The sequence below is a fragment of the Microcaecilia unicolor genome, chromosome 2, assembly GCF_901765095.1.
Source record: "Microcaecilia unicolor chromosome 2, aMicUni1.1, whole genome shotgun sequence".
Classification (NCBI taxonomy): Eukaryota; Metazoa; Chordata; class Amphibia; order Gymnophiona; family Siphonopidae; genus Microcaecilia; species Microcaecilia unicolor.
The window spans coordinates 551,814,157-551,830,993 of NC_044032.1; the positions used below are offsets into that span (position 1 = coordinate 551,814,157).

Below are 16,837 nucleotides of genomic sequence, written 5' to 3' on the forward strand. Positions count from 1 at the left end.
AGCCAGAGTCCATTCAGCATCTCGCAAATGAAGGAGTGCTATGGGTGCAATATGCACCTTGGAGGCCTAACAACCTCAACATACACCAAGCAGTGACATGCTGGCTCCTCTGAATCTGATGGGTGATGCAAATGAGCATGCCAGCCCTTACCTCAGATAGGTAGGCTTGAGTTTGCACCATTGTCTAGCAGGGCTCCTATGTATTCCAATTACTGAACTGGGAGCAGATGAGACTTTGGGTAATTGATAATGAATCCAAGTAGCTCCAACATGAGAATAGTGTTCTGCATTGATCCTTGTGCTATTTATCATTCAATCGTCCATGTAAGGAAACATGTGCACTCTCAGTCTGTGTGGCGATACAAAATGTCTCGCTGTAGTCGCAGTAAATACATGAGACCAAATGGCAAAATGTGATACTGGTAGCCGTGCCTCCCTACTCACAATGTGAGATACCTTCTGTGACTGGGACCTATCTGGATATGGGTGTCCAGAGAGCATAGCTAATTGTTCGCCTGACTCACGGAAAGAAGGGTGCCCAGGGAATCATCCTGAACTTTTTTTGACCAGATATTTGTTCAGGATCCTGAGATCTAGGATGTGACAAAACTACCCCATCATTTTGAGCATGAGTACACACTTAGAATAAAAACCCTTCCCTTCTTTCCCTGGTGGAATAGATTTGACTGCATTGGCCTTTACAAGGGAGGAGAATTCCTCTGTGAGCACTTCCTGATGCTGAGATCTGACTTTTGAGGCTATTGGTGGGCAATGTGGATGAGGTTAAAAGCAACTGTTGGACTATCTGCAGGACCTGCCAGTCTGAAGTTACAAGGGGACACCTTTTTTGAAAAAAATGTAGCTGTCCTCCAACCAGGAGGTCATCTGGAACAGGCACTTGTATTTTGGCAATGCTTTGCTGGAGCCAGCCAAAAACTCATCTCCTGCTCAGACTGAGGAGCTGGTTGGGATTTCTGGGCCCGATGCTGACTAGGACAGGAACATGAGGCCTGGACCTGATAGGGATGCAATTCGAAGGAATCAACCTATGCCTTTGAGAGTAGTAGGAACTTTTCTGATTTCCATCTGCAAACCACTGTGAACTGGAGGCTGCAAAAAAGTGAGCTGAGACAGGGACTTTATGGTGTCCGACCTTTTGTTGTCTCCTCAGCAAGGGACATCCACATTCTTTTCTTGAGCCACTGGTTCTAGGTCATGAGAGTCTGCATATGCCAATATCTAAAGCAGAAAGTCTGGACACCATGTCATAAGCATCAAAAATTCCTATGGGTGTCTCTAGCATTAGGCCATGCTATAAACGCTAGTGCACCATAGTAAACAGGGCCCTAGATATTTGGCAGGTGAATTAGAATGCTGGTGTACTTTACTTTTTTTTCTTTATTATTGAACTTTTAAGTTTTATATATGTTGAATGTTTGAAAATTTGTGAAATGCATGAATTCATTGGATGTATGGTTACTTGTATTAGTTTGAATATGAGAATTGTTTACGTGAAAGCATGATCTACCTAGGTTCTTGGCAGAATATAAATATGGAAATTAATTAAGAAAAATATCCCATAACTGCTCCCAAAATTTCTTTTATAGGAATATTGTTGGAGCAGGGGCGTAGCCAGATGATCAATTTTGGGTGGGCCTGAGCTCAAGGTGGGTGGGCATGGAATTCTCCCCCCCCCCCCCCCCCCCACACACATACACACACAGTCCCCCCCTCTGGTTTGCTCCTCTCTCCACCCCTCCCTGCCCACAAACCCCAAATATTAAATCCTTGAGCTGACAGAGATCCCCAAACGCTGCCAGCTGAAGATTTCCTCCTCCAACTTGAGCAGCCAGCACTCTTCCATATGGCAGCTGGCAGCACTTGCTTCAAACTGATGTGCCGGCAGACCGTGCGTGCTCAGTGCTTTTCCATGTGCAAAAACTGAGCATGTGCAGAAGGGGCTGGTCTCAGCACCAGCTCAAGGCAAGTGCTGCTGGCAGACATTTGGAAGAGCTATGGCTGCCCAAGGAGAGAACATCATCAGCTGGCAAGGTTTGGGGATCCCCACCAGCCACAGCAAATGTATAACAATTTTGGGTGGGCCTGAGTCCAAAGTGGATGGGCCCCGACCCACCCAGGCCCACCTGTGGCTACGCCACTGTGTTGGAGTCTGAAATCTAGTCCAAATTAAATGAACATGAAAGACAGAATGGCTTATTTGTATACAATGGAAAATAAGATCTATGCCTTTTGATTAAGCTAATATAAATACCTGTGACTAATGACACCAGCATCTGCCAGCAGTTCAAATATTCGTACCAGCTGTACTCGTAAAATATCTCGACGCCTGCGTCGCTTCATATTCTGTTCAGTAAAGAAAGATAGTTAAGAGCATTATAATACTTTGTACATTCTGTAAATTTACAGAACATGTACGTGTTTTTGATTTTTAAAAAATTATATATATACACACACACATCCATCCACACAGGCAATTTTTTTAAAACTTTACCCCAGAAGTTGAAGAACATGAAAATGGAACTTAACAGGAGGGAAGGTGTGTGTGTGTGTGTGGGGAGGGGGGAAGTTGGGGCTGTGTGTTACATGTGTTACTGTCAAATTTTGCACGGTTTCATGATTGGTTAAAAATAAAGCTTACAAATATGCACTTCGAACTTTCTCTATGCAAAACTCAGAAGATGAAAAAACAAGATCGGCAAGATAGATTGTATGTCCAAGAAAACAGCAAGGCAAACCATTTGCAAGATCCAATATGGTTAGCAAGAAAAAGTTTTTGAAAAAGCAGATTTGAAGGCTTTATTCACTACTTTGGCTCCCAGGTTTTTAAAATCTTTATTTGAAATTTTATAGTATTAACAAGTTATAAACCCCCAAACCAGGTGTTTTCATGTTTAAAACACCAGTCCATAAGCCTCGGAACATACCAAGGGGTTCACTTTCAAAGCACTTAGACTTACAAAGTTCCATAGGTTACTATGTATAGGTTACTATCCAGCTTATTTTCAAAGGAGAAGGGCGGCCATCTTCCGACACAAATCGGGAGATGGGCAGCCTTCTCCTAAGGGCGCCCAAATTGGCATAATCGAAAGTCAATTTTGGGCGGCTTAACTGCTTTCCGTCACAGGGATGGCCAAAGTTCAAGGGGGTGTGTCGACAGTGTACTGAAGACGGGACGGGGGCGTGGTTAAGAGATGGCCATCCTCGGCCGATAATGGAAAAAAGAATGCCGGCCCTGTCGAGCATTTGGCCGACTTTACTTGGTTCCTTTTTGTTCACGACCAAGCCTCAAATGTCATACCCATACCCACAAAGGAAGGGTCGAAACTGGATCTAGTGCTCACAAATGGAAGAAGTGTTTCCAACATCTGGGTGGGTGCCCACCTAGGCAATAGTGATCATCACACAATATGATTTGATATAAGAGCAAAACTCAAAGTACTGGATTTCAGACATGCTGATTTTGGTAAAATGGGGGAAAACGTGAAGAAATAGCTGACAGCATGGGTAGGCAAAGGAGAAGTGGAAGTGCAGTAGTCCAAGCTGAAAGCTGCTATAAATATGGCAACAGATCTTTCACAAGAAAAGTTCTCCAAACAAGTGACCAAAAAATTAAGGGCAAGAAATACAGAAGAACACAACAAGATCATGGAAAAGACAACCGAATTAAACTCAAAGAAGCAATGAGGGAAATATGGCTAGGGAACGCACATGCAGAAGAAAAAATAGCTAAAAATGTAAAGAGAAATCACAAGACCTTAATCAAATATATTGGGGAAAGGAAAAAAGCTAGGAATAGAACTGTAAGACTAAAAGATGCTGAGAATGGCTATGAGGGGAGTGATGAGGATAAAGCGCAATGTGCTAAACAAATACTTCTCTTCAGTGTTTACGAAAGAAAATTCTGGAGAAGGACCGTAGTTGGCTGCCGAGGGTACATCCGGGAATGGAGTGGATATTGAACTAGTCACAGAAGAAAGTGTTTATAAACAGCTTGAAAATCTGAAAGTGGAGGAAGCTACAGGGTCAGATGGGATACATCCCAGGATATTGAGGGAGCTCAGAGAAGTACTAATAGGACCTTTTAAGAATTTATTTAACAGATCTTTAGAGACAGAAGAGTTCTACGAGATTGGAGATGAGCTAATGTGGTCTCTCTTCACAAAAGCGGGGACAGGAAAGAAGTGGGAAACTACAGGCAAATAAGCCTCACATTGGTGGTAGGAATAATAATGGAGTCATGCTGAAGGACAAAAGATAACTAACTTTCTAGAAGACAATGGGTTGCAGGATCCGAGGCAACATGGTTTTACCGAAGGAAAATTCTGCCAAACGAATCTAATTGATTTCTTTGACTGGGTGAACAAAAAACTGGATAAAGGACATGCGCTAGATGTAATCTACTTGGATTTCAGCGAAGCCTCTGGTATGGACCCTCACAGAAGACTCATGAATAAACTGAGAGGGCTGAACTTGGGATCCAAAGTGGTGAACTGGACTGGAAACTGGTTGAGTAGTGGAATGCCTCACGGGCCAATATTAGAGCTGATTCTGTTTCAGATATTTGTGAGAGACATTGCTGAAGGATTAGAAGGAAAAGTTTGCCTTCTTGCGGAAGACATGAAGATAGCCAACAGACAGAGATGGGTTTCGTTACTTTTTAAAAATACTTAAGTAAAAAGTAAAAGTACTGGCTTCAAAAGTATTGAAATAAAAGTAGAAAGTCTTATCCTCCCAAAAAATACTCAAGAAAAGTAATAAAGTACAGCTCTTAAAACTATATATTTATTTTTACTACAAAGTAAAAAGCATTCTGAATCTAGTATGTTTACAAGCAAATTTCCAGGGGGGTCACACAAGGTCCTTTCTTGAAAAAGAAAACAACACCCCGAGCACTGCAGTGGGTAAGTACATTAATACACCTATTGGAAAATAAAACAAGCTGGATTAGTACAAATCAGTCCTGTACAGACACTTGATGCTAACAGAATACCCGGTCTTTTTCACATGTGGACAGAGGTAGCCCCTCATAAACTATAGAATAAGTAATCACAAAATAAAAATAGAAATATGTAGACAAAAAGTACACTGAACATCCGAGAAGTCATACTCTGCACACAGTGCAAAACCAAAGAAACAAAAACAGTTACACATCCCTTTGTACCGTGCAAAATATAAAAAGAGCAGATAAAAATTTCAAAAACTTACACATTCCAATTGCTACATTAAAAATTAACAAATAAAACAAAAACTGAAAATAAGTGGTACACTTTTATTGGACTAACTTATTACATTTTTTGACAGTAAAAACCTCAGGACAAGCATACTATTACAGCAGTATACTGTTCCAACCTGAAGAAATAGGTTTTGGTCTCCGAAAGTTAGTCAAAAAATGTATATAGTCCAATATAAAGTTCTCAACTTAATGTTTTTCTTTTATTTATATTTATTATCTTTTAAAGTGGACTAACATGGTTATCAGATTACTTTATCCTAAATTAAAAATAAAATTCTTTTCTCTACCTTTGCTGTCTGGCCATTTAATTTTTCTAATTTTGTTGATCCCAATCTCTGGTTATTGGTTTGCTGTCTTTTGTTAACTCTCTTTCCAAGGGTCCCCTGTCCATGTGTCATTTTTTTCTCTTCTGTCTTCTTCACCTCTTCCACTATAACCAACTCAAACACTGATCTGTTCCAGCTTTGTAGGTGCTGTGGGTGCTTGAGTACTCCCAATATTGAGCAAACCCTTTGTGACCAGGGAGGGGTAATTTCTATTGGGTTTAGCATCCCCAATCATTTACAAAAGTTGACTCTTTTGTCCCCACCTATCCAGTCGCCCAATTTCTCTCTCTCCACTGCAGCCCGGCAGAACAGTCTCACTCACTTCCTCCTATGCACCTCCACTGGAACCAGTGGCAAAGCTATGGGGGCCTTGGGGGTCTGGGCACCCCCCCCCCACACACACAAATTGGCTCTGGGATCCTCAGTTTGGCTGGCGGGGGTCCCTGACCCCAAACCCAGCCAGCTGAAGCGTTTATCTGTCCCGCTCTGGTCTTGCACTTGCCTCCTCTCCTGTTTCCAGTCACGCCGTGCATGCTCTTGTTTTAATGAAACTGAGCATGCTCGTACATGCTCAGTTTCTTTAAATGAGCGTGCAGTGTATGGCGTGCTGAAAACAGGAGAGAAAGCAAGTGTGAGACCAGCGCAGCACATTTAAACGCTTCAGCTGGCGGGGGTTGGGGACCCCCACCAGCAAAGGTACCTTGTGGCTGCGGCAGAGGGGGGGGAGGTTCGGAAGTGATGACGGTGGTTGGAAGCGGCAGTGGAGGAAGCAGCAGCAGGGGAGTCGGAAATGGCAGGGGAGGGGGCGGCAGCTGGGGGAGGTGGGCTAAAATGTGCCCCCCCTCTTGCCGAGGTCTGGCTATGCCGCTGGCTGGGACCGTGCTAATAAACTACTATGGGAGATGGGTGGGACCCAGCTCTTTGCAACGTCGTTAATGCTTCCTGTACTAGTCCCCAAAGTGTACATCAGAGGAGGTAGGCCTAGCACAGGAAACAGTAGTGGCCATGCACTCTCCCATGGTAGTTTATTAGTGCGAGCTCGGAAGTTTGGGCCCAATCAGCTGCAAGTCATGTCTGACATCACATGAAATTCTGTAGAGGAAGAAACAGAAATGGAAAATACTTTTTTTTTTTTTTTTAACTATTTTCTAAATCTGTACTTTGTTACTAAGTACAAAAGTACAGCTTAAATGTAACTCGTTACAAGTAAAAAGGACTGCAAAAAAAAAAAAAAAAAAGGTAACTCGTTACAAGAAAAGTACTGCCAATTGTACTTAAGTACTATAAAAAGTACAAGTACTTTGTTACTACCTATCTCTGCCAATAAAGTGGCTACCCCGGAGGGAGTAGAAACCATGAGAAGGGATCTCCAAAAATGAGAAGAATGGTCAAAGGTCTGGCAGTTAAAATTTAATCTCAAAATAAATTTTAGGGTTCTAATTATTCTATCTGGTATCACTTAGTAACTACTCCAACTTTATACCAGTTACACATGTTCTAATAGGTTTTATAGAAAAGTTTTAAAATTTTTATAGTGTTCAGTGTACTTGAAGCAGGGCCGGTCTTAGGGTGAGGTGACCAATGCGACAGCATAGGGCCTCGCGCTCAAGGGGGCCCCGCGCGGCGCGCCTGAACTCGCCCCGCCCGCCCAAGCTCCAGTTCCCCCTCCCTCTGAATTTTAAAAGTTTACCTCATCGACGTTGGGTTACAGCAGCTGGCAGGTAGCAGCAACAGTGAAAAGCGTGCTAGCTGCTCGGCGCTTCAGGAGCCTTCCTTTCCCTCTCTCAACTCTGGTCCCACCCTCACTTGTCCTTTAGATTGTAAGCTCTTTGAGCAGGGCCTGTCCTTTTATGTTAAATTGTACAGCGCTGCGTAACCCTAGCAGCGCTATAGAAATGTTAAGTAGTAGTAGTAGTGCACTATGAATGCTGGCTCCTCCCATGACCAAATGGCTTGGATTTGGTCGTTTCCGAGATGGGCGTCCTCAGTTTCCATTATTGCCGAAAATCGGGAACGACCAACTCTAAGGACGACCATCTCTAAGGTCGACCTAAATGTTGAGATTTGGGCATCCCCAACCGTATTATCAAAACAAAAGATGGACGCCCATCTTGTTTCGATAATACGGGTTTCCCCACCCTTTCGCGGGGACATCCTGTAAGGACGTCCTCAGGAAAACTTGGGTGCCCCGTTCGATTATGCCCCTCCAACGTGACTCAAATCGTGAATTCAGTGCTCAATAATCAAAGCCGCTCTTGTTCCCAACGCGAAGCCACATTTCACCAAAATGGTGTCTTCAGGAGAACAACCTTTTTAATACTCCATATATAAAAGTACTTTTCGGTCATCCTGGGGCTGGGAGGAGTTTTGGAGAGTGATTTACCCCCGGGATGACTGAAAAGTACTTTCATATAACTATATGGGAATACTTGGCCACCTGTCATCAGAGAACAAAAGGTTGCTGGCATACTTATATGGTGATGCAAAAAAAAAAGCAATTAAAGCCAAAAAGACATTGCAAGGCCAACAGGAATTTCCGGATAGTCCCAGAAAAGCTTTTCTAGAAGACTCTGAAACATTTTCAGTTATCAGCACAAGTGTGAACTATCATCCTGCTTATCCTCAGAGGTTTCTATACTTTTAAAAATTAAAAACAGCAAAACATGAAAAAATATCAAATGCAATAACCCAGGTATTAGAGGAATAATTTTACATTAATAATAAAAATTAATTCAGTTAGGTTAATTACCTCTGGTCTTCTTTCAAGTGCTTCTTTAATAATAGGGTGCAATTCTTCTATTAGTTCCCTGAATATAAAATAAATTATACATTGATATGCATAATACCAGTGTTCCAAAATATCTCACAATGTAATACTGCATCTAATAAACCTTCTTTAAAAAGCATTGGTCCTTGTTATAATAAAAATATGTAACGTCTAAGTTGCACAAAGACACAAAAAACAAGTGCCTGGGATATATAAGAATTTGATTAACAAATGTGCACCATCTGATGTTGGTAAATAGAGTGTGGTACAATTTAACCAATTCCAATGGCCTAGGCATTCAGTTATACATTGCAATTTCAATTTTTCTACCTCCTCTACCTCCTGTTCAGAGACATTTCAATTGTGTGAATTTGCAAAAGTTAACACCAGGTGTAAACAAGTGATGTTAAATACTGTGCTTTTGTTTTTGTGGTTTTTTTTTTTTTTTTGCTAAGTGCTTGCTATAACAGTACTAAGCTGCAGAAAAGCACATTACTTAGCAATTCCTATGTACTTTGATTTGAAAGCAGATACAAAGATTGCATCCTAGCGTATCAGCAGGTAGAAAAATGCCTTCTTGTTTAGTTCACTGCTTTCAGCATGCATGCTAACATTTATTAATTAGGTCCTATACTGAAATTGTATGGCTATGTAGGGGATGGAGTGCAATTAACAGTTGCCCCCTTCACTGATAAGGAACTTAAGAAACTCAAAGCATGACAGTTTGAGAGTTTTTGCGGATTTGGAACTCCCAATCTTCCAGCTTCATAAGGTCTTCCTTCAATTCTTCACAATCCACATGCATTTTGACAACTTTGAATAGTTTCATGTCATCTGCAAATGTTATAAATATGTTAAGTAGCACTGGTCTCAGTACAGATCCATGTAGCACTCCACTATTCACCCTCCTCCACTGAGAAAAATGGCCATTTAATCCTACCCTCTGTTTTCTGTCCAATAACCAATTTCTAATCCACAAGAGAACATTGCTTCCTATGCCATAACTCTTTACTTTTCTTAGGAATCTCTCATATCAAAAGGTTTCTGAAAATTTAGATACACTATAGCAACCGGCTCACCTTTATCCACAGGTTTATTCACACCTTCAAAGAAATGAAGCAAATTGGTGAGGCAAGACCTCCCATGGCTGAATCCATGCTGACTCTATCCCATTAAACCATGCATGTCTACGTGTTCTGTAATTTTGTCCTTTATAATAGTTTCCACTATTTTCCCCGGCACTGAAGTCTGGCTTACCAGTCTGTAATTACTCAGATCACCCCTGGAACCCTTACTGTAAGTGCTTATTTAGAGGTGTTGGACCAGGATATCTAAAACATGCTGTCTTACCAAGAGCTTTCAGGTAAATGTTGCTATTCTAGCTACACAACTTTGAAAAAGGGAATATACCTGCTCTCTGAATTCCTGTTTATAATCTGTTTGAAGTCAATTTTATTGGTTAAACTAGTAAAAAAGGCCCGTTTCTGACACAAATGAAACGGGCGCTAGCAAGGTTTTCCTCAGCTCCCCTGTGTCAGCAATCGTTGTCTAGGGTTGGTCCCGGGTCCAGTTCACAGAGGCAGTGGGTTCTCAAAGAAGGCACAATCCACAAGGGTTTGGATATATATAGTATATTGTTTGCATATAGGTATAGGTTCATAGCACTTAGTACAGGTAAAAGGGTACAAGGCTGTCTCTGGGTGTGTGTTTAGAGTAAGAGAAAGAAAGGATAGGGTGTTTGTTCAGAGGAAGAGAGAAGCCTTGGGGCTGTGCTGCAAGAGGTATATAGGTGTGCAGAGAGAAAGGAAGAGAGAAAAACTGCCAGCCACCAGAGCCCTGTGTTCTGGTGGCTAAAGATGGAGGTGTGCAGAGAAAGAAAAAGAAGAAACAAAGGCCTGTGCTCTGCTGCCGAGAGACAGAGCAAGAAGTGTCCCCGGGCAGAGAGCAGTGCCCTGGACAGAGAGAGAGCCCTGAGCATGTGCTCTGCTTTTATACCTCAAGAACAGAAAAATATCAAAACTTATCTTCCTTCCCAGCCAAACTCCGTTTGCTTTCTTTGAAGCCAGGAGAGGTGAGCAATTTCACAGGTTCTCCTGCTTGAAGTCTGTAGTGATGAAGCCTCTATGTCTGGCCTCCTTTGTTCTCAAAGAGAGCTCTGCTCCCAGATGGAACAAAAGGTATGTTAATCAAGAGTAATTAAACACAGGGCTAGCAGGTAGCTCAACATCATTTGTTCCATTTTGCCATCCTCTGATTCCTGAAGGGGAGGGGGAAGTTCTCAGAGGTCAGAAGCTGGTTTAATATTATGTCAAGCTGGTTTCATATTAATATAAGTATGTCCAGCAATAATTTTGACCTCCCACAATCCTGACATCTCCACCCCTTTTTTTCTTTTTTTTTTTTCATGGAGGCAAGATGGAAGCAAACCTGGGTACCTGATCTGTCACTGTAGTGACAGACTATTCCTGTTCTCATACCTCCAGTTATATTGATCCTGCTCATTCATGTCTCCACAGTAGTGAGATGTTTAAATCCCAATATGAGTCCAAGCCTCGTGTCTTAGGTTGGGCAGTCCTTAATATGCCACCTTACCCGTCTTAGAGCAGAATGGACAGTGCATAAGGGATGCAGGCATTTTGGGAGGTTAAGGCCTACAGGTACCAGGATGCCCAGTATAAAAAGCTCAAATTAACCTGCCAGACTAGAGTGGCTCCAAAGTAGATGACATGACTGTGAAAAAAAAAATTACCATGCCAGATTAAAAATGTAAAACGATTGCTGACACCCTGCAGCCACCCATGTCCAGCGACCCTCCTCTCCCCCTGCAGCCACCCATGTCCAGCGACCCTCCTATCCCCCAGCGCCCACTGCAGCCACCCATGTCCAGCGAACCTCCTCTCTCCCCTGCCCCCCCCTCCTGCTACCCATGTCCAGCGACCCTCCCTCTCTCCCCTGCCCCCCTTCAGCCACCCATGGCCAGCGACCCCCTGCACCCCTGCAGCCACTCATGTCCAGTGACCCTCCTTTCTCCCCTGCCCCCTCTCCAGCCACCCATGTCCAGTGACCCTCCTCTCTCCCCTGCCCCCCCTCCAGCCATCCATGTCCAGCGACCCTCCTCTGGACATGGATCAGCTGTGAGGCATGTGTGTCCCCCCCCCCCCCCCCCCGGGTTCTGAAGTTGACATCATAATGGCAACGGTGATGTCAGCCTGATCTACGGAGCCTAGTCAGAATGTTGGAGGTGAGAATTATTACATAGGAAGAGTATTTCTATGCTCATATTCCAGGTGGAATATTGTCTATACAGGTTAAAATATCTGCTTGTTATACTGAAAAGAGCTCTCTACAGTTTCAAGATGGTTTCATTTTGCTTAAACTGCAGAAGAGATTTCAAATCCTTCTCACTGTTAAAAATAAAAGGCTTCCTAGAATTACAAACTGTTCTGCTGCTAATTCATTTTTGTATAGTAGGGACTGATGTGTCATCACAAAGTAGGCAAAAACAGGCATCTTCCTACCCTATTAATCTAGGTGGTCTGTTATAAAATTATTCTCTATCTGTTTAGTTGTAAGGGAACAGAAATAAAGCTTACCCAGCTAAAGATCAAAATGAATTGAAATTTCAAGTCAAGCATAATGGTTAGTGCAGTGGGCTAAGAACCTGATAAGCTGGGTTCAATTCCCACTACATCACCTTGTATCACTAGGCAAGTCATCTAACCTTCCACTAAAACAGGTACAAAAACTTAGGGCACCTTTTTACAATGCCGCACTACTGATTAGCAGCACGCTGAATGCAAAGAAGCCCATTCAATTCTCATGGGTTTCTTTATATTCAGATCATGCTAATTGGTAATGCCGCTATGTAAAAGGAGCCCTTAGATACATGTAATAAATGTAAACCGCTTTGGTTCTACCACAGAAAGGCGGTATATCAAATCCATAACCATGACGTTTAAATATATCTTTGGACTTACTTTTACTAAATATTAACATGACAAAAATATAAATAAAATATTTCAAACTATATAACATGGGAAATTAGCTTCTTTTTATTATGGATAAGGTCATATGCTTTTCCATACATACTCTTCAGCACACTTTTATGCACATTTGACCAATATATTTTATACATAGATCAAGCAAAGTGCAATCATTACCTAAAAGCTCCAGGGTTGGTCCTGCCAAGCCCCAAAACGAGGGATTCTGTAATTTCCATGCTCTCAGAGCGCATCATTGGAACTATGTGCTTAAATAAGGATGAAGGGGATGGAATGCCAATAATCTGGAAACAGAGAAAACAGAGTTTTATAACGTTATACAGAAAGACAACTCAAATATTGGTGCTTGCACTTTCTCTGCCAACTGGCTTCATTCTGAGGTTGGAACTAAGTGGGTCCCACTAGGTAGTCATCAATCCTTCCACTGTGACCATGGCTCTCTCTAAGGTGAATGGTCATGGATTACTTCCCTCTCAGCCTCCATTTGGACACCTCAAGACTTGGAGTAATAAGCTAGCACTGTTGGCATCCAGTCAGCAGACATGCTGCCAAATTGTGCATTAGCTGAAAAGTTTTAAGAGAGGATACTAGTAGTTCTAAATTAATTCTACAGCAGTAACCGCTCACTGACATAACCAGCACCTATAATACAAATTTTAAATTGCCTGATGGCAGAAATGGTTGAAATCTACACAAGAGCCATAATTTGAAAAAGAAGCTCTGACAACAGAACGAACATGGGGCTTCATGGACAGGGAAAAGTCAAGAAGAACTCATAGATTACAAATTGTTGATAAGGGGACAACTTACTTGTCAATCAGAATAGAAGGTTTTATTTTGAACAATCAAGATCTCAGTCTTACTAAGATTCAATACTAGTTTACTTGCACACATCTAGCTCTATATAAGTCCCAGGGTTGCCTCAAGAGTAGTGCTGATAGGCAAATAAAAACAAAACACACAAAACTGTACATCACCACATTATAAACTACAAATGTGTAACAGGCTCTGATAGAAGCTTACAAATAATCTGCAGGTAAATATTAAATAAAACAGCAGACAATTCAGAATTTTGGGATACACCAGTATTCATAGGAAACAATTATGAATATTCCCACACACCCCGAACAATGGAACACTTTCACTTAAACAATCTGACCCAGGCCAGGATAACTAACCACATAAGCAAATTTAGTCTGATTAAGGGTTTGGCATACACTGAGAGCACATAGAAAAAGCTTAATGGGTAACATCTAACACCTGCAGAACAGTAGCAGTGAAATCCACATTGAAAATAATCTAAGACTTATTTTCATTAAAAATGGCAGAGATGAACTGGGCTGATAGCTACACAGCTCTGAGATGTATAAAGAGAGTCTTTTTAACACTTGATAGACACTTGCAAGTTTAAGTTAAGGGGTCTAATATTCTTCAGAAACATAACTATGCAAAACAAAACTGACCAGTTCAAATAAGGATTCCATAACAAATTTCATGACTCAAGTTGGACATGTGTCAAAGATAAAAAATGACCTGACCGGATTAATCAATTTCATGATAGCATCATATCCTACTGGGGAAAAATCTTTTAATTTGTTGTCACCCATAGAATATAAAATGATAATTTTACTAACAGTCATGGTTCCAAACTCTGCCCATATACTGTTAACTTCTGTGGTCTAAAATTTCACAAAGGTCTGACAAGATAATACTTCAGGTGGCAATGTATAGTGATGTTTGAAAACCATACAAGCAAGTGCAAAGTGATGCATGTGGGAAAGAGGAACCCAAATTATAGCTACGTCATGCAAGCTTCCACGTTAGGAGTCATGGACCAAGAAAGGGATCTAGGTGTCGTCATTGATGATACGTTGAAACCTTCTGCTCAATGTGCTCCTGCAGCTAAGAAAGCAAATAGAATGTTAGGAAAGGAATGGAAAACAAAAATGAGGATGTTATAATGCCTTTGTATCGCTCCATGGTGCGACCGCACCTCGAATATTGTGTTCAATTCTGGTTGCTGCATCTCAAAAAAGATATAGTGGAATTAGAAAAGGTGCAGAGAAGGGCAACGAAAATGATAAAAGGAGATGGGACGACTTCCCTATTAGGAAAGGCTAAAGCGGCTAGGGCTCTTCAGCTTGGAGAAAAGGCGGCTGAGAGGAGATATGATAGAGGTCTATAAAATAATGAGTGGAGTTCAACGGGTAGATGTGAAGCATCTGTTTATGCTTTCCAAAAATACTAAGACTAGGGGGCATGCGATGAAGTTACAATGTAGTAAATTTCAAATGAATAGGGAGAAAATTTTTCTTCAATCAACGTGTAATTAAACTCTGGAGTTCATTGCCCTCCCCCTCCCTCTCTCTGAGTTTCAGGGTTCCCTCTCTCCGAGTTTCAGGGTCCCCCCTCCCTCCCTCCATCCCAGTTAAGGATCCCCCCCTCCCTCCCAGTTCCAGGGTCGTCGTCCCTTCCTCCGAATTTTAGAAATCATCTTCACTTACCAAGTCGGGGTTACAGCAGCCGTCAGCAGCGGTAAAAGGTGTGTAGGCTCGGCCCTTCTCTCTCTCTCAGCTCTAGTCCCACCCTTGCGGAAACAGGAAATGAGGGCGGGACCACAGCTGAGAGAGAGAGAAGGGCCGAGCCTGCACGCCTTTTACCGCTGCTGCCGTCCGCCGTAAACCCGACTTGGTAAGTGAAGATGACTTTTAAAATTCGGAGGGAGGGGGCCTGGACCTGGAAGGGAGGGAGGGAGGGAGGAAGAGAGGGATGACGACACCCTCATGCGTGTGACGTCGCGTTCGTTTGCCTGGCAACTCTGCAGCGTTCCCTTCCAGTGATTGGTCACTGCTGCTTGTGACGAACCAGGAAGCACGCAAATGTCAGGACAGGAGATGGATATAGCAGGCAGCATGAACCCTTCACTGCCATGGAGTCAGCTTCAGAACGTTGGAGGTGCTTTTTATTATAGTAGATATTTTTATTATTTTGTGATGGCACTAAAGTTTTGTGGGCATATGTTTGTAATTGTTAAAATTTTAAGTTACAAAAAAAATTGGAGTGGCCTAGTGGTTATGGTGCTGGACTTTGGTCCTGGGGAACTGAGTTCGATTCCCACTTCAGGCACAGGCAGCTCCTTGTGACTCTGGGCAAGTCACTTAACCCTCCATTGCCCCATGTAAGCCACATTGAGCCTGTCATGAGTGGGAAAGCGCGGGTACAAATGTAACAAAAAAAAAAAAAAATTGGCAAGTATTTGAAACCAAGATATCACTTGTTCAGAAGGTTTGTAGTTTACATGTAGTGTTGGATTCACAACTGATTGCTGAGGCACAAGCTGAGGTGTTGCTAAAGAAACTAGTAAAGGATAAGAATGGCATAGCAACTTAGATGTTTGGGAACCCAGGATTTTCACATACCGTGTTTCCCCGAAAATAAGACACTGTCTTATATTAATTTTTGCCCCCCAAAATGCGCTAGGTCTTATTTTCAGGGGCTGTCTTATTTTTCGGGGAAACATCAGAGTTGGATCGGGGTTGGCCCACCCGCCCTCCATCGCTCCCAGAACTAACCTTAAACGCCTCCTTTCACCTTCGCAGCAAGCAGCAGCCACTCCTTCCTTCCGTGTCCCGCCCTCGCCTGACGTAACGTCCACGAGGGCGGGCATGGAAGGAAGGAGAGGTCTGCCTTGCTGCTGCTTGCTGCGAAGGTGAAAGGAGGCGTTTAAGGTTAGTTCCGGGAGCGACGGAGGGCGGGTGGAGGGGGGGCCCAGTGACCTCAGGTGAGGGGGGGGGGCGGCTTTGTCTGGCTCTCGGCGGCCCTGCTTTCAAACAAAAATTTGCTAGGTCTTACTTTCGGGGGAGACCTTATATCTACCAATTCAGGAAACCCTCTACTAGGTCTTATTTTGGGGGGATGTCTTACTTTCGGGGAAATAGGGTAGTGATCCAGATGACTGTATTAAGTCACCTACATTTCTACACTACTATAATACAATTTACCTTCAGCTTCCAAAGAATTCCAAAGTTGTTGGGCAGGCTCTGGCATTTTCAAAATTTAGCAGCCAATATGATTATACATAGTCTGGACTAAAGTAACTCCTCTACTATACTTTCTATATTAGTTTATTTTAGGAGCTCAGGCTAAACTTAAGATTTTGTGTTTAGCTTTTAAGGCCATTCACAGTATTGGTTCATCTTAACTGAAAAGTTAATTAAGTACTCTTCAGTAAAATTCACTCTCTCATTCTCTCTCATTGTGCTTTGGCTTTATCTGTTGCTCAGGAATTCTCTCAGGTAAGATTTTAGATAAATATTTTTCAGATGACCACTTTTATTTCTGATGTAAACTAAAAACTTAGGGACCTGTTTACTGAAGTGTGTTGAGTAGTTAATACATGAATTAGCGTCCACTGTTACTGCAAGAGTGTGGTAACTTACCACAGTGACATGACAGTATGTATTAATTTGCACATTAACTGAATGTGGAA

The 16,837-nt window shown here is 42.4% G+C and overlaps 1 protein-coding gene across 1 annotated transcript in view; it reads right to left on the bottom strand.

Annotated features, from left to right (window-relative positions):
- FRYL (FRY like transcription coactivator) overlaps nt 1-16,837 on the bottom strand; it is a 655,466-nt gene that overhangs the window by 342,486 nt on the left and 296,143 nt on the right. Inside the window, 3 exon segments of the mRNA XM_030191364.1 lie at nt 2,273-2,364; nt 8,330-8,387; nt 12,508-12,632. Coding sequence (XP_030047224.1) covers nt 2,273-2,364; nt 8,330-8,387; nt 12,508-12,632 — 275 coding nt within the window.